The 17,760-nt window shown below is 45.5% G+C and overlaps 1 protein-coding gene across 5 annotated transcripts in view; it reads right to left on the minus strand.

The window, feature by feature from the left end:
* Positions 1–1,488: 1,488 nt before the first annotated feature.
* LOC104684955 (CREB binding protein) overlaps positions 1,489–17,760 on the minus strand; it is a 96,269-nt gene continuing 79,997 nt past the window's right edge. For 4 of the 5 annotated variants that reach the window (XM_039560010.1, XM_039560009.1, XM_039560012.1 and 1 more), the window contains 8 exons: positions 14,291–14,441; positions 13,366–13,512; positions 12,874–12,987; positions 12,285–12,450; positions 11,177–11,344; positions 7,928–8,089; positions 7,379–7,660; positions 1,489–5,895 (listed from right to left, as the gene is read on the minus strand). In XM_039560010.1, coding sequence (XP_039415944.1) covers positions 3,730–5,895; positions 7,379–7,660; positions 7,928–8,089; positions 11,177–11,344; positions 12,285–12,450; positions 12,874–12,987; positions 13,366–13,512; positions 14,291–14,441 — 3,356 coding nt within the window. In that variant the 3' untranslated portion in view covers positions 1,489–3,729. The remainder of the gene's footprint in view (positions 5,896–7,378; positions 7,661–7,927; positions 8,090–11,176; positions 11,345–12,284; positions 12,451–12,873; positions 12,988–13,365; positions 13,513–14,290; positions 14,442–17,760) is intronic. The other variant, XM_039560011.1, reaches the window with a different exon arrangement.

Genomic DNA, 17,760 nt, shown 5'->3' on the forward strand with positions numbered 1-17,760 from the left:
CTGCTACCTCCCGCTGACCCCACGGCACTCCCGAGAGCGACGCTGTACCAGAGCTCTTGTACCTGCTGTTAAACACCTGAATCCTCCTCCTACCTCACCCTGGGTATGCTCTGACCATTAGCCATGAAATGTGCTCCTGCAGGGCTCGCACGGGATCTGATACAGATCCTCCCCCTCTGTCCAGGCTCGTTTTAATTATCCGGGGATTGGCTCCAACGTGCTTCAATCACTGTCCTGACAGCGTCCTGCTCTGCATTTTAAATTCCCGCCTGTGAAAAAGCGCAGGGAAGGACAGATTGCCCTGCACAGCAGCCTCTGTGGTGTTCCCCCAGCTCCCAGCTCCAGGGTGGCTGCTCCATCTTCCCTGCACTGGAAGAACCATGGGCTGCAATTTGCTTTGGGAGAAGCACCCGACGCACATCCAGATCACCCTGTAAGCCATGAACTGCTGTCACTGCTATGCGCTGCCACCGGCTAGAAGGGACATCTACTGCTGCCTTTTGACAGTGACCGAGGGGGGACTGTCCCAGCCTATTTGGCAAGAGGGCTCCTCTTCCTCGCCCCTTTGCTCTAATGCATCCGGAAGATGGAGCGGGGAGCACGCACAAGTGCTGTGGGCAGATCTCTGTCCTGGTGGGACAGGGATGAGCCAAGAGGGGAAGCCCAGCTGTGCAGGTAGCAAGAGGGAAAGCTCCCACTCTGCGGCAGCAGCAGCGGCGGGAGGCAGGAGCCAGCAGTAGAGTGGAGCAGGGTGGGCAGCCCGGGAAAAGAGCAGAGAACCACCGCTGCAGCTCGACGTTCAGATTTAAGCACCTTCTTCCACTCCAGAATTCACTGAGGGGAAGGTCTTACCCACCCTCTTCGGTGGTAGAGCTCCTGCACCAAACTCCAGTGCACTCTTGCCTTATAAATTCCCATGTTTCTGGGATGCTGTTCCTTACTGACCGTACCTCCCCATCAAACAGACAAGGACTTGGAAAAGCCATGCCCATCCAGGCTCAGATACACTGACTTTCCTATCAACGCTCACAGGAGACTGGAGTGAAGCTCCACCGAGGCTGCAGGACAGCACGCCCAGCCCCTCCTCAGGTTTAATTTCAGCTCTGCACTCCCCTTCTCTTCCTGGTAAAACACCTGCTCTTACCTAATACACCTGTGGGTATCGGATCTACATCGATCCCTTGGCTCTGTGATCTCGCCACATTTCAGGTTGTACTTAAAAAATATTCCAGCATTTGCTTCCCATCCGTTGTTTTTTCCACTCTTCCCCAGAAATGGGCACCCAAGCGAGCTGCAGCCTGGGCCACACCAGCTCTGTGCTCCAAACAGGACTCAGCTTATCCAAATCCGGCAGCGGTGCCGATGCCTTTAAAATGGAGGCTACTTAGAGGAATTAAGTGAGATTGAGTGCAGTTATCTTAACCTCGGGCGTCAGGCTCCGCTGATCCTCGCGGGCACCAGCCAAGTGGAACCATCCTTCAATCCAAGCAGTTTTACCAGCTTTTATTAGAAACACCAGCACATTTCAAGTTTCCTCTTTTTGATCACAAATATAGTATTTTTCCTCTTTTTAAGTACACAGCATGAGACACAGCATCAGGGCTTCCATCTTTTTTTTTTTCTGTTTGGTTTTTTTTTTTTTTTTTACAGCAATTTCTTTTGGACAAGCTTTGGGTTTAGTGTTCACTGACCTCACCCCAGCCCCAAATTTTGACATCTTGAATTGCTGAAGACAATTGTGTGGGCAGATGAATCCGATGGTACTGAAAAAGGTACAATAGTTAAAAGTTTGCAAGTAAAAGTTGAAGCAGAGACCCTCTCCAGTTAAAAAGGACGAAGTGGCGCCGCAGCCACAATTTTCACAGTACAGGGACAAAAGCTGAGAGAAAGATTTGCTCTTCTCCCCCCCGTCCTCCCCCACCAGTGTCCCGATAAAAACGTTAAGGCTGGAGGAAGCGCTAACTGGATGTGGAAAGCCACGTGTGCCCCGTGCTCCCCGGGATACCGTGCTGGGTTCGCTGCACAGCCCGTGCCAGGCGCATGGAACAGAGAAGCCTCGAGGTCTGAGGGATGGCGGTTTAGGCTCGTCGTGGTTTGAGCTCACACCTACGCTGGGAAGTTTTCCCTGGACTTTTTAACTCCGAGAAAGCGATTCACTGAGGGGAGGAGGAGTGAGTATCCCAGGGACATGAGGGCATGGTGACAGGATATTAAAGGGAACATGTACATGATTTGTTATTTTTTATTCCACAGAAAACCCTCAAATCTAGACTCAGAGTTAACAGCAGAAAAATAGTGTTAAAGTCAATAGGTTCATATTTTACTGTAGACTAAATAAATTAGCCTAGAATTAACTCAATACTCTCTATTTTCCTTTCATTGGTGATCCTTCTCTAAATTAATGCAGTTTTTAAAAAGCAACGGCTATTAATAATTTATTCCAGTTAACCCTTATGGATGAACACCTGCGAAGAGTCGATGTCTGGGAACCATTCCCCCTCTCCTCTCCCTCCCCGAAAAGGAAACAATCACTAAGGGTGTTGTAAAACAGACATGCTACCTACAATATTCCATGGATCGTGCCTCTCCTACCGCTGCCTCTGGCTGCTCCGGGTCATGAGTGAATCGTCATAGCTATGTCTTACAAAGAACATGATCGAAAAAAATATATAAATAAATAAAAACCTTAAACATTCTTACATGGATTTTAAAGAACAGAATACATGTTAAAAACTTCAGTAATTTATATCAATTTTAAGCAATACTTTATATACAATGGAAAAAAGACATGCATAGTCCAAATACAATGTTGAAAACAGCATTTTCATAACAAAAAACCCAAACACTAAGTGTTAATACCATGTACATGGATTCAAGAAGGACCACCCTTTTTGTCTGTTGCACACAGTTTATTTAACAATATGATATTATAAGTAAGAAATGAGTTTTTTTTTCTTTTTACCATTCTATACAGTGATTGAATCTTCTTGGATTTTCTTATTTATAGTAATTATAGCGCTTGCATGATTTACACTAGAATTGCTTTCCTCGTTTCAAGTTTCACACAGAAGAAAGAAAGAAAAGAATGTTTCTTCTCTATCCAGATCAGCACGGCCTAAGAGTGATCATCCCTATTTTCATCTAAGACCAGTTTTATCAGAGAAACAAAGCAACAATTTCTACATCTGCAAGACAAGGATTTTGGCGTTGGCCAATGTGTGCAAGAGTCAATTCCTATCTTCCCAGGGGTAATACTTCAAACGCCTGCAGAGTTCACTATAGAAAACAAAAATCTTCCCGCCATGTGTCAAAGTTACCAGGATACGCTATAATGTTGCATTATTTCAGGAAACAGTTTCTGAATATTATTTTTTTTCTTCTTTTAAACGCAAATGTTTAAAGTCTTGAAAATACAAATAAAAAATATGAATATAATGAACTTGTTTTCCCCGTTAAAAAAAAGGTATGAGTCAACAGCAACAAAAAAATAAAAACCAAAAAAACCCACAAAAGAGACCAGATATTTTAACCGCCTGGCTTTAACAAAAAAATATATTCTTTGTATTGTTTTTTTTTTCTTTTTATTTTTAAACAGCAATTAATTCTTCCATCTGTAGGAAGCAGCAGTTCCATCTAGGATTCAAAACAACCCAGATGTCTGAATTTTTCAGTACAAAATATCCAAGAACACGAAAGGAAAGAAGAAACAAAAGTGATGCTCCCATAATGCTACAAACCCTCCACAAATTTCTCTAATGTGTCCCCGGTGGTGTCACCGACCAGAGACAATTCGTTAGACAACGCACTGCGGTTGGGGGTGTTTAGTTGGGGAAGCATTGCACTCTGTTCTGGGTTGCCCAAGTGTCCCTGATCCATGGAGCTAGCCATAGTGACTGCAAGTCCTGGGTGGGGGGAACCAGTCTGGGGAGAGACGTGGTGCGGTGACGGTTGGGGCTGTATCCTGGGTGACGGGCTGGAATGTGGTGGCTGGGACTGGGGACGGGGAGACTGAACGGGCGCTGGGGACCGCACCTGGTTGCTGAGGGAGGTGGCGATCTGCTGGCCAGGGAGATGAGACGCCTGCGGTTGTCCTGAGAGCATGTGCTGCTGTGGGCTCATGGGGTTGGGCTGCCCGGGGGACCCTATCTGTTGCTTCATCTGCTGCTGCTGCAGGATGCGCTGCTGCAGGGCCTGCTGGATGTTGGGAGCGCCGTCCGCCCCCAGGCCGGGCTGGCCCATCTGGTTCAGCTGTCCCATCTGAGCCATCTGTCCCATGGAACTCCCCTGTATGGATAGGTGCTGCTGCATCCGCTGCTGCTGCATGGCTTGGGGGTAACCTCCCGGGCCTTGGGGCTGCTGGAACTGGTTGTGTGCTGCCATCCCTCCTGCCATGCCAGCCCCTCCCTGCTGCTGCTGCTGCTGCTGTTGCTGCAGTAGCTGCCGCCTCAGGATCTCGCGGTACTGTGGGCTCATGTTGGCCATGCTGGGGTTGTGGCTGGGGTTCATGATGTTGATCGCTTGTCCCTGGGGGTTCATAGCTCCGATCCCTTGCTGCTGCGGGGGGACGCTTGGTCTCTGCACTCCGGCTTGCATCGCATTCATGTTCTGCAGTCCCGCCTGCGCATGCATGCCCGGCTGTTGCATGCCGGTCTGCGGCTGCTGCATCCCGGGCTGGGGCTGTATCCCTGCTTGTGGCTGCATCCCGGGCTGATTCGCCACGTATTTGGCTGTTCTTTGCTTTATAAAAGCTGCCATAAGCTGAGGGTTGGATTTAAGGATATTAAGAACCTGCTGTTGCTGCTGTGGAGAACTCGGTGACTTCAAGGTCCTCAGCAAGTCCTGAAGTGCATTGGGGGTGATGCTCCGCGGCGGCTGCTGCACGCCCGGCATCCTGGGCCCGGCCACGGCTTGCGGCGTCGCCATCGGCATCACCGGTCTGGCCATTCCCGGCTGCATCGGCTGCTGCTGCGGCATCGGCGGCGACTGCCACTGCCCAGGCTGCATGTTGGACATCACGGGGCCGCTCACAGGGTTGGGCCGGGGTACATTCATGCTGACTTGCGGCATCTGGTTCACCGAGCCCACCGTGGGGTTCACGAGTCCCGGGCGGCTGGGAGGCAAACCATTGTTCATGTTGTTGACCCTGTAGAGCTGCTGCTGCTGCTGGGCAGCCTCTCTCTCGATCTGCCGAGCCGCTTCCACGGCGGCCGGTGGCGGCTGAGCCGGAGGCGGCGGCACAGAAACTGGGTTTGCGGGTTTTCCTGTCGAGACAGTAGTGGGGGGCTGAGTTCTGGACACACTGGGAAAGCCAGCCGGTGACATACTTACAGGGGAGGGCTGGGGCTGGGGAGCAGGCTGCGGTGTTTGCGGTGTACTTGGCTGCTGCGTAGGGGTACCAGGCGTTGCTGAGGTAGGAGAAGGCAAACTTTGCTGAGGCACGTTTCGGGTGTTCATGGTAGCCATCCTTCTGCGCATGAGCTGAGCCTGCTGCAGGCGGTGCTGGATCTGCTGCTGTCGGAGCTTGTGTTTGATATTGAGACAGAATGGCACGGGGCATTTGTTCTCTTGGCAGTGTTTGGCATGGTAGCAGCAAAGAGCTATGAGCTGTTTGCACACTGGACAGCCACCGTTGGTCTTGCGCTTGCAGCCCTTGGTGTGCTGGACAACCCGTTTCATCTTCTGGCAGGATGGCAAGGAGCAGTTTGCGTTGCGGCACTGGCAGGCGTGGACGAGGGACTGGATGCAGCGCTGGATGCTCAGCCGTCGCGACTCCTGGGGGCTCTTGGACTGCTGCTCTCCTTGGTTGTTGCTCTCATCATCCAGACCCAGGCCCCACTTAACCATCTTGTGGTCATGGCTCTTAGTGTTGTAGCAGTTGATGCAGAGGTCGTAGTCCTGCAAGAGAAGAAAACCCAGAGCTCAGCTGCTGACAGGGCACGAACCACACAGGCAGAAAAAGCGGGGTGGTGCCAGGGGAGCAGCACCAGGCCCCTGTGCAGGCACACGCTGGGTGTTTGTGGGTACAACCACACAGAGCACAAGCAGGACGACAGTCACACACTGTCAACAGCTGCCACTTCAACTCACACCTGTACTCAGCCAGGGAATGGCTGCACAGCCTGTCCAGGCAGTGGGCTTTGGAGCAGGGAGGGCAGCAGCCTCAGCAAAGCCAGCCTGCAATCACAGCTCTTCACTGTGGCAGGTAACAATGCACTGGGGCTGTCACTGTGTCCTTTTGTTACATGAAAAAGTCTTGCAGAATTTTTTTTTTTAAATTTTCCCTTTTGCTGACATTAACTGTTTATTTTTCTGTGATGCCTACTGGGGTGCCAACACCTCCAACTAGTGAGAGAAATCTATGGTCACTGCCTAAAATGTAGGGTCTGGATCTCCATTTATCTATCCTTAGTGTAATTACTGACTAATAATTACTACCCTTAAATATGTACTTTTAAAAATCTCTAAACAAGAGCAAGTTTCATGCTAAGGCAGACACTTACCTGGAAACCCCCACACTTTTGCTGCCCTGTGTCTTTTTTGGCTGGAGGAAGGGCACTCCCTTACACAGAGTTACCCAGAGGCAGCCTAAAGGCCCTACCTCCTTCCACCACCTAATTCCCGCATGTGTCCAATCCGTGTCTTGCAGCCTCGCCTCAAGAAGCTCTGCTCAATGCTTTCCTCAGAGGAATTAATTAAGACCCTTCCCCCACAAAACCTGGCAATAACTTGCAGTGTAAAAATGAGGCTGCACTTACTCAAACTTCTTTTGTTCAGCTACAGCCAGAGGTCAACAAAAGCCCTCCAACAAGCCTCAAGCATACTGGTACAGCCCCATGGATAACTGCTCTCTAACACAGGTCCTAAAATTTGTGCAATCTGGTCCAGAGGAAGGTGTCCCTGCCCATGGCAGAGGGGTGGAACAAGATGGTCTTTGAGGTCCCTTCCAACCTAAACCATTCTAACATCCATGATTCTTTAAAATTAAACTAAAAACTCATCTATGCAGAGGAGCAGTAGCAGAATAGAGAGTGCAGCAGGAGCCATCCCAGAGCACTGCTGTTTTCCATGCTGAGCAACTGAAGTCACTTTTTCTAGAAGAGGCACGCACCTCTTCTACCCACATGGCAGTCACCTCCCTTAAGGCTTAGCAGCCCTTTACCAGAATAGTTCCTTAATTTGGAGGAACTTTGGGCAATATCAAAAAAACCCCATCAAACTCAGCTGCAGGACAAGAGAGGGCTGAGTTCTGAGGGGCCCTCACATCCCTCGCACACAGTGCAATGCCCCCTCTGCCCCACACATCCCTCACACAGTGCAATGCCCCCTCTGCCCCACACATCCCTCACTCAGTGCAATGCCCCCTCTGCCCCACACGTACCTCGCACACAGTGCAATGCCACCTGGTCTCCACGTGGTGCTTGCACTCATTGCACGTGTAGACGAAGCGATCCTGCCCCTGGGTGTGCAGCTCCACCAGCATGCACAGCGTGGACCACTTGGATCGGCGCAGGGAGGAGAATTCCCAGTGCTTATCTCTGGCTAAGGTGAGGAAGGCGTCTCGCCCGTCCATCAGATCACAGCTCAGCAACGGGTCCGGGTCCACAATGGGGTGCAGAGTGTTAATCACAGGCCCGGCATGTAAATGAATCACAAAAAAGACCTGCAGATAAATGGGGAAGAAATAAAAGGCAACGAGGTCAGGTAATGTTGCAGGAAGGAGCTCGTGCTCTCTGCAGTGATGGTGTGCTACAAACCTTATCTAATTATCTTAGTTTAGGCTAATCTCTTCCAATATGTTATTATGCAACAGAAACATTCCTAGCCCAACCAAAGGGTTTACTCCTCCTGATTTTTCAGTTCTGAATATCACTGTGCCTGCATTTACAGGAATAAACCCTTCTCTCTTTACAGCAGATTTCCACAGTACCTCTTTATGCTTCTCCATGGTGGCATAGAGCTTCTGAGACAGGTCATTGGACACGTTTGGCATGCTGGGCTTCTTCTTGTTAGCTCTGCTGATGCTGCTCTTATTCTTGTTGGTTTTTTTGTTGTTCTTTTTCTTGGCATTCTTGCTGTCGCCCTGGCTCCCCTGCAATAAAGGCACGGGAAAGATGTTACACTTTGGAGAGCTCTCTCCCATTCACTGGGCTCACAGTGACACACTTCTGCTGTCAGGAATAGAACTTTGTTCCAATGCCTGCAAATCAGCCCTCCTGTGTTAAATATATCCTATCTTCCAGGAAAAATCAAAAGCCAAACTGGCAGGCAAACAAATCCAAACACCGTTTAAAAATAGACTTTTAAAGTATGTATACATTAAAAAATTCCCATTTTACACTGATTATTTTTCCTTCTCAAACATCATACTTCAGCTTCCACTGCTTTAGATCTTGCAGCTGATGATAAAATGACACAAATAATATGGACTTAGAATTCCAGGAGTGCAGTACTTTGCTTTGCTGCATTTGGTGTGCCACATACTTGCCTGAGCTCTGATTTAATGCTTGTTTTTACTGAACAGATTTAGGGCTAGGACACAGATAAGAACATGCAGGATTTGAACTGAAACCAACAAAACACATTATTCTCCATCCTGCAGGCTTCCAGCTGCACGTGCAACTCCCAAAAAAATAATCTCCAAAACCTCCACTTGTGCCCAAGTTACAACACAGACCACATTGGCCATACACTGAATGTTAGATGTAAGTAAAGAGAGTGAAAAATAGCAGATGATGCTATTTAGATGACCTGAGAAAACAGAAATAACTTTTAGAGTTCTCAGGTCCTTAAAAATTCAAAACCCAAGCCCTCAGCAGGGAGGGCTCAGGAAAAACCCCTCTCCAACTTCTAGAATGTTGGTCACCATAAAATTAAAAATAAGATACTGAAATACTTGGATATAAATATAAATATATACACATATGGAAGCAAGTTCCACGAACAGTATGTACAAGCAAACACAGGATTTATCCACAGGCATATTTATTCGAGGAAAACAAAAATATTCCAACTGCAGGAAGCAATTCTATTTATAGACTGCTGCCATCCTTCCATTCCATTAATTAGGCTTGGACAGGAATTCCCTGTCCACTCCTGGGTTCTCTCTAACTAATTTTGTGGATTTTTTGACCAAACCTGTTTGGAAATTAAAATGAGACTATTTTACAGGAAACCAGACAGAGCTCTAAGTGACTTGAAGTGAGCTGTTTTATGTTCCCACCTTGACTGCCCCCAGGTTTCCTACCACTGATGGAATTGGAGCCTGCCCTCCTTTGCCTCCACATCCTAAAGCACCAACTGAGATCTTAAAATTTAAACACCAAAAGGAAGAACAGACTGAAACTTATCAAACAAACCAAGTCTAAGTTTTCTTTCTACTCCACCTTTAGCAAGTTTCTATTTGGTGAACTGTACAAAGTATTCCAAGCTGTTTTAAGAAGTTGTAGGGTTGTGCTTGTACCATTTCATTCTGACATTCGGCCAGATCAGCAGAGATGCTGACGGATGGCTCCTGGGGGAGCCTCACCCCTTCAGAACCTTTGCCAAGAATTCTGAATATTTCCCACCTCTTTAGACTCCCTTTGACTGATACCTGCAGCACATGCTGACTTTTAGGGAGCTTTCTCTTCACATATACAAAGTTTAGGATGAAGAATTTAAGACAGACAGATTCTGTGCCACTCCAGTACCGAGATCCACGTGGTGCTTGTACCCATGGAAATCCCCATTGCTGGGCAGTTTCCTCCACGAAGTGACCCAGTTTAGGTGTCTGCATTGGGGAAGTTCTCATGCTTTTAAATGTGCTACTTCTCCTGAACCAAGTGGCAAAGACCCCACTGTCCCATGCTTGGATGACACCTCAGCAACCCGGGTGCAGGTTTTGTCCCCCTGCTGCCCCAGGCATTAAGTGGGAGCACAGGGATGTTCCCAGCCAAGGCTGCATCATCTCATTTTAGGCCACAACTTGTCTGAGTTCACAGTTAATTGCTCTGGGCTTTTTCAAACACCTTTTTTTCCCTCCTAGATGCAGAGTAAATGCTCACACCAGTGTTTTCCCTGATTTACTGGAAGTGAACCTGTTAGCAAGGGAGGGCTGCAGCCTAATTCCAAGCCTTGTCTTCCACTTCTTTTTATACAGCAGTGTTTGTTGAACTATCTCAATATTCAAAGTTACATTCAGAAGGAACAAAGTGAAAGCTTTTTGTAACTTCTTGGTTCCATGAAAACATAGCCACAAACTGTATTAACTTTGAAAGAGCTGCTAAGGTTTAACAGAAGGAACTTTGTGACATCACAAAATTGATGGATTAAGGTCCATCCCTCCACATCAATCCCATGTAACACAGACTGAAGGCAAACAGTCACAGCACCTAAGCTGAAGGGGGGCTTTTCCCAGGTAAAGCTTTTGATTCTACCTCAATCTGTGAGACTTCAGATTGTCCTACAACATTTATTTTCAAAACAACTTGCTGCAAATCTCAAGTAAAAGGGAGAGTACCAAAGTACTGAGACCATTTGGTTGCAGATAAAATCAAGACAGAAATAAAAACGAATGATGATATTCTGTCCAGGGCCCTGAAAAACCTGGGGTTTAGAGTTTTTTTTTTTGTTTTTTGTTTTTTGTTTTTTTTTTTGTTGGCTTGGTTGGTTTTTATAGACAAAGAGAGAATGTTGGTGAAGGAACAGCACCATCAGGATCAACATTTCCCACCAATGCAAAGCCTGCAATAAACACTTTTAAATTTCAGCCCTTTACTGTTGCAAATGACTACAAGTACCTGTGCTTAAATAACAGCCACATTTCATTCAGCTTTGAAAAATCCAGCACCTTTCAAAATGCAAATACTGGAGGTGCTTTGCAGAGGTGTGAACCAGAAGCTCAGCCAAATGACTGTAAGCAAATGTAGCGTGGCAAAAGCAGCTTAACACATTTCTCTGAGAAGAGAGATGCTGAACTGACATAAGTGACTTCTGAGTCTGTTAAAAAAACCCAAACCAAACCATCAGTAGATTTGTTAACCAAGAAGAAAAACAGAAATGCAGTTAAAGGGCCCCCTGATTTCACATCTGCTGTAAATGACCTTTTCTAGTTTACTGCATGTGACCTCTCTGAATTAAAGCATTAATTATCAGCTTTGTGAGCTAAGGGAAAATACAGCCCATAAAGTTAACCCACCTCTGTTGTTTCACTAGCTGCAGTGCTCTCCTCCTTCTTCCTCTCCTCCTCCTCCTGCTCCAACTCCTTAATGCTTTCCTCCAGCACGTTGGGCCAGAAATCACCTTCAAAGTAAGGCAGCTCCTTGGCACTGGTCAGCCTGTCCTCAGTTGCTTGTTTGAAGATGTCCTGTTGAGCACATCACACCAGAGCAGGAATAAATAAATGAAGATCACTTAAGAGAGGGAGAGGAGAACCAGAGACACGACCCAGAGCTGCACTGAACAGCTGGGCCTCACTCACAGCCCTGGGCTGCTCCTGCCAGGTCTCCTTGTCTGGGGGCAGCCCCAGATGCAGCCTGGCAATACAGGCACAGCCCCACTCCCTGTTCCATCTGAGGGTCAGTGCTGAGGCTCTCCTGACCCCCATCATGCTATCAGTTCACATTCCTGACATAATGGGAGATACAAAATCTGGAAAATGCAAGAAACCCCTCCCTGGTTTCAAAACCCCCTTATTAGGAGACCCAGATTTCCCAGCTCTTTGCTACACCGATGACAAGGCTTGTTACACAGAGGCTGTTGCTACTCCACACATTTAGTAACTGTCAGCTGCCATCAAAACATCTTTTTTTTCCAGCACTGTCACTACCATTAAGGAATTCTTGTAAATTTTAGCATGAAAGGAGTGGCAAATGCTCCCTTTGCCACCTTCTACTTATTTCCTTGGGTACGTGTGGTATTCTCCAGTTATGAAAACCATTCTTGTCATAAGGAGCTCTTTTATTTCACACTAGTGGGGTTCAGCATTCCACCTGCTCCTCCAGAATCTCCAGAAACAAACAGCTTCTATAAACCTTGAAAAGCTCCATATTTCCTTGTCTAGAAAAGGCAGTGAAAGAAAAATATACAAAGGCAGGTTCTTGCAGATTTCCCCTCATGCAGACATCAAACCTAAGGAATTTTCAGCCTGAAAGGCAGAACCTCAAGAAAACATAAGAAAATGAAGACACTGAGAATAAACCCCTTGTATGACATTACCCCACTTTTCAGGTGTTCTGAAACAACAGCAGCTCCCTTCAGATGAAAATGCCATAAAAAATTAAATCAGAAATTAAAGAGTAACAAACCTTGTAGTCATGAATGATTCTCTCAGCAAATGCCTTGTCCAGCATCTTCTTATACCATTCTTGCAAACGTTTGGGCTTGGGTATTTTCTGGTCAGGTGGGTGGCAATGGAAGATGTAATCATCTCCTTCACTGGGGGGACAGGCCCAGATGTGTCCTGTCACATACCTGTGTCACACACAACAAACAACACCTGTGACTGCCACCAGAAAACTAACTCAAACCTAGTTATAAATCCAGACCTCTGGCTTTACTTTTAAAATTAAAAAAAATTCTTTTCTTTGTAGCAAAGATGCTGAGGCAATAACTTGTATTTTGACAAGAGATAAGGTCAGGGATATAATAATGAAGCTTAAACATCAAGTGAACCTCTGATCAAATGAATGATGGGCTGTCAGTTGAGGAATCCCAACAATAAAAACCACCTTAGTGACAAAATCCCAATTTCTCTCTCCACTGCAGAAGAGGCCTTTGCTCCACATATCTCAGAGAGGTCAGAAGGAAACAGAGACTACCCCAACTACCTGTCACCCAAGATTAAGAAAAAATACTGAAGACCCAGATTGCTTTCCTTCCCAAGATCTCACTCACCCAAGTTTCTTGACGTATTCCAGGTATCCGATGAGGATTTCGTGGTAAACGGCCGTTCGGAGGCAGCGGGGCCGGAAGAAGTGAATACTGTCAAGGTAGGAGATGTACACACGCCTGCAGGGAGAGAGGGGGACACGCTCAGGGCTGGCTGAACTACTCCTGAGAGCTGACTTTTACACTAGACAAACATGCAGAAAGACAAATCAATGCTGATGGTATTTTAATGCAGATTTAAGCATCTTAACCTGGTGTAAACAGTCCTCGAAAGCAAAAGAGGGGCAGCATTTTTTTAAGACAGCAAGAATATACATCGAGAGGCAAAATTAAAAGCAGAATCCAAAAAATGTTAACATTTTTGTTGTGATATTTGTCTTTCCCTTCAAAGTCATCTGCAGTCCTACATTTGTGCCACAGAACTGAAATGTATGTCTCAAATGTCTGTGTCTGACATTGATTATCCAGGGGATTTGGGGAGATGCCCAAGGAGGGTACCTGGTGTTTGGAGGGGGGCAATCCGAGCCATATTCCTGCACGTGCATCCCAAAGAAACACACGTCCACCCCGTCGATCTCCTCGAACGCAAACAGAGCTTTGGTACGGTAAGGGAAGGACTCTGACATCTCACCAGAATCCACAAATCTGCAGGAAAGGGCAACAGGAGAAAAAAAAAAAACCCAAACAAAATGCCAATTATTAACGCAGTGTCCTACCAGAATGAGGGGGTTATTTTCAACCTTATTTTTAACTCATTAGGAACATTTTTATGCAGGAGTTAAACGGGGTCAGATCAGAGCTGTAGTAAATCAGGGAGTCCTGGTTCCTGTAAATTCATGGAAAGACTGTTTCCATATAGAACACAGGACTGAACAGGCCAGCATTGAGTACACGAATATCCTCAAGAGACCACAAGCCTTTAAATAGGTTACAGAGCAGAAAATGTGATGCATTAGTATGAAGTGATGTCACATAAACACAGTCTTTATGAATTTAACCCAAAATACTTCACAGACTAAACCTTTTAAGCTTTTCATTTATAATGAAGCAAATTCAAAATCACTCCTGAAAGCTGAAGTGTTTATAAAAACACAACAAAATGAAAGAAGGGTAAGGAACAGAATCTCAGCAACTGCTCCAAGCTAAACTATGAATTCTGTAACCAAAATGTGGTCACTCTCATCACTCTCAAGATGTAGTGACACAAAGTCCCAGTATTATAAGCAAGGATGTCCCCACTGTCCCCAAAGCAGTCACCTCCTCTACATTTTTTAATCTTTCATAATGCTAAACATGCCCGAATTTCAAAAATCTTCAAAGGCATTAAGATGCAAATTGGCACAATTCTGCAATATCCACGCAAGGAGACTTCAAAATGAAATAAATAAAAAGGATTGCATTCATTATAATTAACAGGACTAACCTGGATTTCATTCCTGGTTTAACTTCTACCGTCTTATCTGAACTTGCTACTACTCTGACAAAGACCTCTCCAGCCTCAGGATGGTTCTGACGCCGCAGGAATTTGTTCACTCTGTCTTCCAAATGGTTCCCTAAACGTGTGGTCTGCAGCCCTGGAAGGGAAGGGGGAGAACACGACCATGGAAATGTTAATACTGGAGCAGTCACTGTTCAGGTCATGGTGTTACTGTGCTCGAGAGCTCTTTCAGCTTCCTCCTCTGGATGGAAGCAGGATTTTTCCCCTTTTGTTTCACCTCCATATGAAAGTTGGATGGTTTTATTTATACAGCCAAAATTAAGAGACGCAAACCCATCCGTGCTTTTCCCCCCATGCTTTCCACAGCCCATCGTGGCAGCTGAACCCACTGGAGTGGCACAATTACCCCGTAAGTGAACTAACAAAGGCAGCCTTACGTAGCATTTTTCAATTTCAGCCTTATTTTATGAACCCTGCAAATGTTTTCTCTTCCCAACCCCACTCTCTGGCTGGTTGACAGAGATTACATCACTTTACAGATTGGCTCCATGCCACACCTTTTCAAGCGAAGCAAAGCAAATCAACAGAAATGAAAAGCCTTTTGACTTCAATGGAGATTTCATTGCTTTTGCTTTTCTTTTCAAGAGAGCTTTTGGACTGCAGTTGCAGCAATCTGCACATCAAGGTTAAATAGTTCCTGCCCAGAGATAGAGGTCTTGGGAAGTTCAACTCCACAGATTGTCCAGATGCCCTCACTCCATCTTTACATTCACAATTGACTTTTGTGGGGAGGGCTGGGTTTGTGGTCTTACAGGATGTGATGGTTTTCAAATAAATCCACACCAAATTACAGAAATCATGATGATTTTGAGTTAAATGAAGAAACCAGAAGGACCCCACTGTTGTGACTTGAAGATTTATGACTATTTCTTTTATCCTGCTGTAGTTATTTTACCACTCATATTTCTACTTCACTTTATGGCCAATCTGCTATCTTTTCCAAAGTGATGGTGTAATCTACAGATCCTCATTTTAATAAAATGCATTTAATTTTCTGCTCTCTGTTACTTCATTTTTCAGTTGATATTTGACTCCTGACACAAGGTCCTTGGTTCTTCCCTTACTCCTGAGCCTGCACACAGAATTCTGCAGTGAAATATCTGTGCTAAAAATTACTTCAGGCTCCAATACTGGGGAAAAAACTCACAAATACTCAAAGGACCATCTTACTTTCTAAGGGATTTATACACTTAAAATTTCATTTTATAGAATCAGGGAATGGTTTTGGTTGGAAGGGACCTTAAAGCCCATCCAGTGCCACCCCCTGCCATGGGCAGGGACACCTTCCACTATCCCAGCTTGCTCCAAGCCCCACCCAACCTGGCCTTGGACACTGCCAGGGATCCAGGGGCAGCCACAGCTGCTCTGGGCACCCTGTGCCAGGGCCTGCCCACCCTCCCAGGGAACAATTCCTTCCCAATATCCCATCCATGCCTGCCCTCTGGCAGTTTGATTACAATCAGTTTACAGAAATTGCCAAAGGCAGCAATCTTGATTTACACCTTTTAGCTTGTCCCCTTGTCCAGTGAGATTCTGTGGTTATAACCAGCCCAATAGAGTCTAAATATCATTTACCAGGGAATAATTAATAATTTGAATTTAAAAATTAAATTTAAAGGCAGGTTGAAGTAAAAACACCATATCTTTTACCAATTCCAACACACTGAGCCTTTCCCAGGATTTCCCATTCCAACACACTCTATTGGCCTTTCCATATGTAACAGAAGTGGGATGATTTTAAAGGAAATTCACAAATACTTTGAGGGAATTGTTTTGTTCTGTTGATTTCTCTGAAGACAAACAGAAAAAGAAGAAAGGGCTCCATTTCAGCTGATGAGTGGGAACATTTTTAGAAAGCCATTGGAGTTAACTCTACTGTCTTGTTGTGTTTTCATCTTGTCATCTTCCCAATGCTAAGCAACCAAGGGATATCTGCTTCCTTCCTTATGCTGCAATGCATTAAAGCTTGAAAACCAACAAATCCAGAAAGACCAGATAAGGAGATAAAAGAAACAGGCAGCATTAAAATTACATGTACTGTAAGGAAAGGATCTAAAAGTTGCATATTTTGATCTATTAGAATGTGAAAGTTGTTTTAGAAATCAGTTGGATTTTGGTTCTTGAACAGTTCTCACATATGCACCTTTTATTAAAGCTCAAAGTTCAGTGGAAACTGCAGTGCAAACCTGAAAAAAGGCATCCAAACTGCTGAGAAGAAACCTCCAGCACAGGTCTGTGACAGCAGCAATGGCCAGAGCTTTGTTAGTGGATGAGTAATTGGACAGAGAGGAAGAAACTCCAACTCTAGGCCTACTGTGACTTCTTGTCAGGAAGCTACTTTGGGTGACTTATTTGTCAGGATATCTTTTGTCTTTGAACCTCTCTCCATTGGCTACTGGTGAGGTCATATTTGTAGATTTTCTTAGCAAAATAAATACTTCAAAAGTTCAGGGTTTCACAGCAGAACCCAGCTGCACCCTGGTTCTATTTGGCAGGCTGTCAGTTAAGATAACCAATTTTACTCACTACACATTAGAAATATGGATGTTCCATAAGAGCTGAGGGATGTGCTTGTCTTGGTTATCAGCAATTGTGCCATCATGCTTGAAAGAGTGGAGAATTATTGATGGGCAGTAAATGTTTTTTTTTTTTAAGAAGAGGGAACATGTTAATGTTTCAAACTTTCACTGCTGAGGTTTGTTTTCAGGTCAGCAGCAAGACCAAGGTTTTGATGACAAGAACAGACTTTCCTTTCCCTTCCCTGCTCTTGCATTCCCACCAGAGCACTGTTAAAGAAAGCTGATCTCCAGAGCCCAGCCCACCAGTGGATTACAGCTGGCATCAGGACTCAGATCCTCATGGGAGAAAGACAGGACAGCCAAACAGCAGGGAAAGGAGAGGGAGAAGGAAGAAAGGAAAAAAAGCACCATTATTTCCCTGTCCAGAACAGAATGGTTACCTTGGACTAAATGGCTGTTTACTCAAACTTTTACCACTGTCACAGAACAACTGCGGGTATCCGGGGAACCGCACACTTGTTTTAAGGAAATTTACATCAATACCCACTGTAAAGTCAGCACACAACAGAAGAAACATCCACTCAAAATGGGTTTCTAAAACTACAGTTGGATTTCATCATTTTATTAATGTTCTCTGCCAGTTTTAATCTGTCTTTAATGAGACTAATTTAGGCCACTTTAACAAAACTCTCTTGAGTGCATCAGGTTCCTCCAGAGACTGCTCTGATTACTGGAACCCACCATGCCTCACACAACATCATCACCTGCAAATTACCCCTTTCACATCTCTTGTTACACAATCAACCACACATGAGGTTATCAAGAAATCATATTTTTAATGCAAAATCTTGCCTTTATCCCAGTTTGGAAGATTCA

Source organism: Corvus cornix, chromosome 14 (assembly GCF_000738735.6).
Source record: "Corvus cornix cornix isolate S_Up_H32 chromosome 14, ASM73873v5, whole genome shotgun sequence".
Lineage (NCBI taxonomy): Eukaryota > Metazoa > Chordata > Aves > Passeriformes > Corvidae > Corvus > Corvus cornix.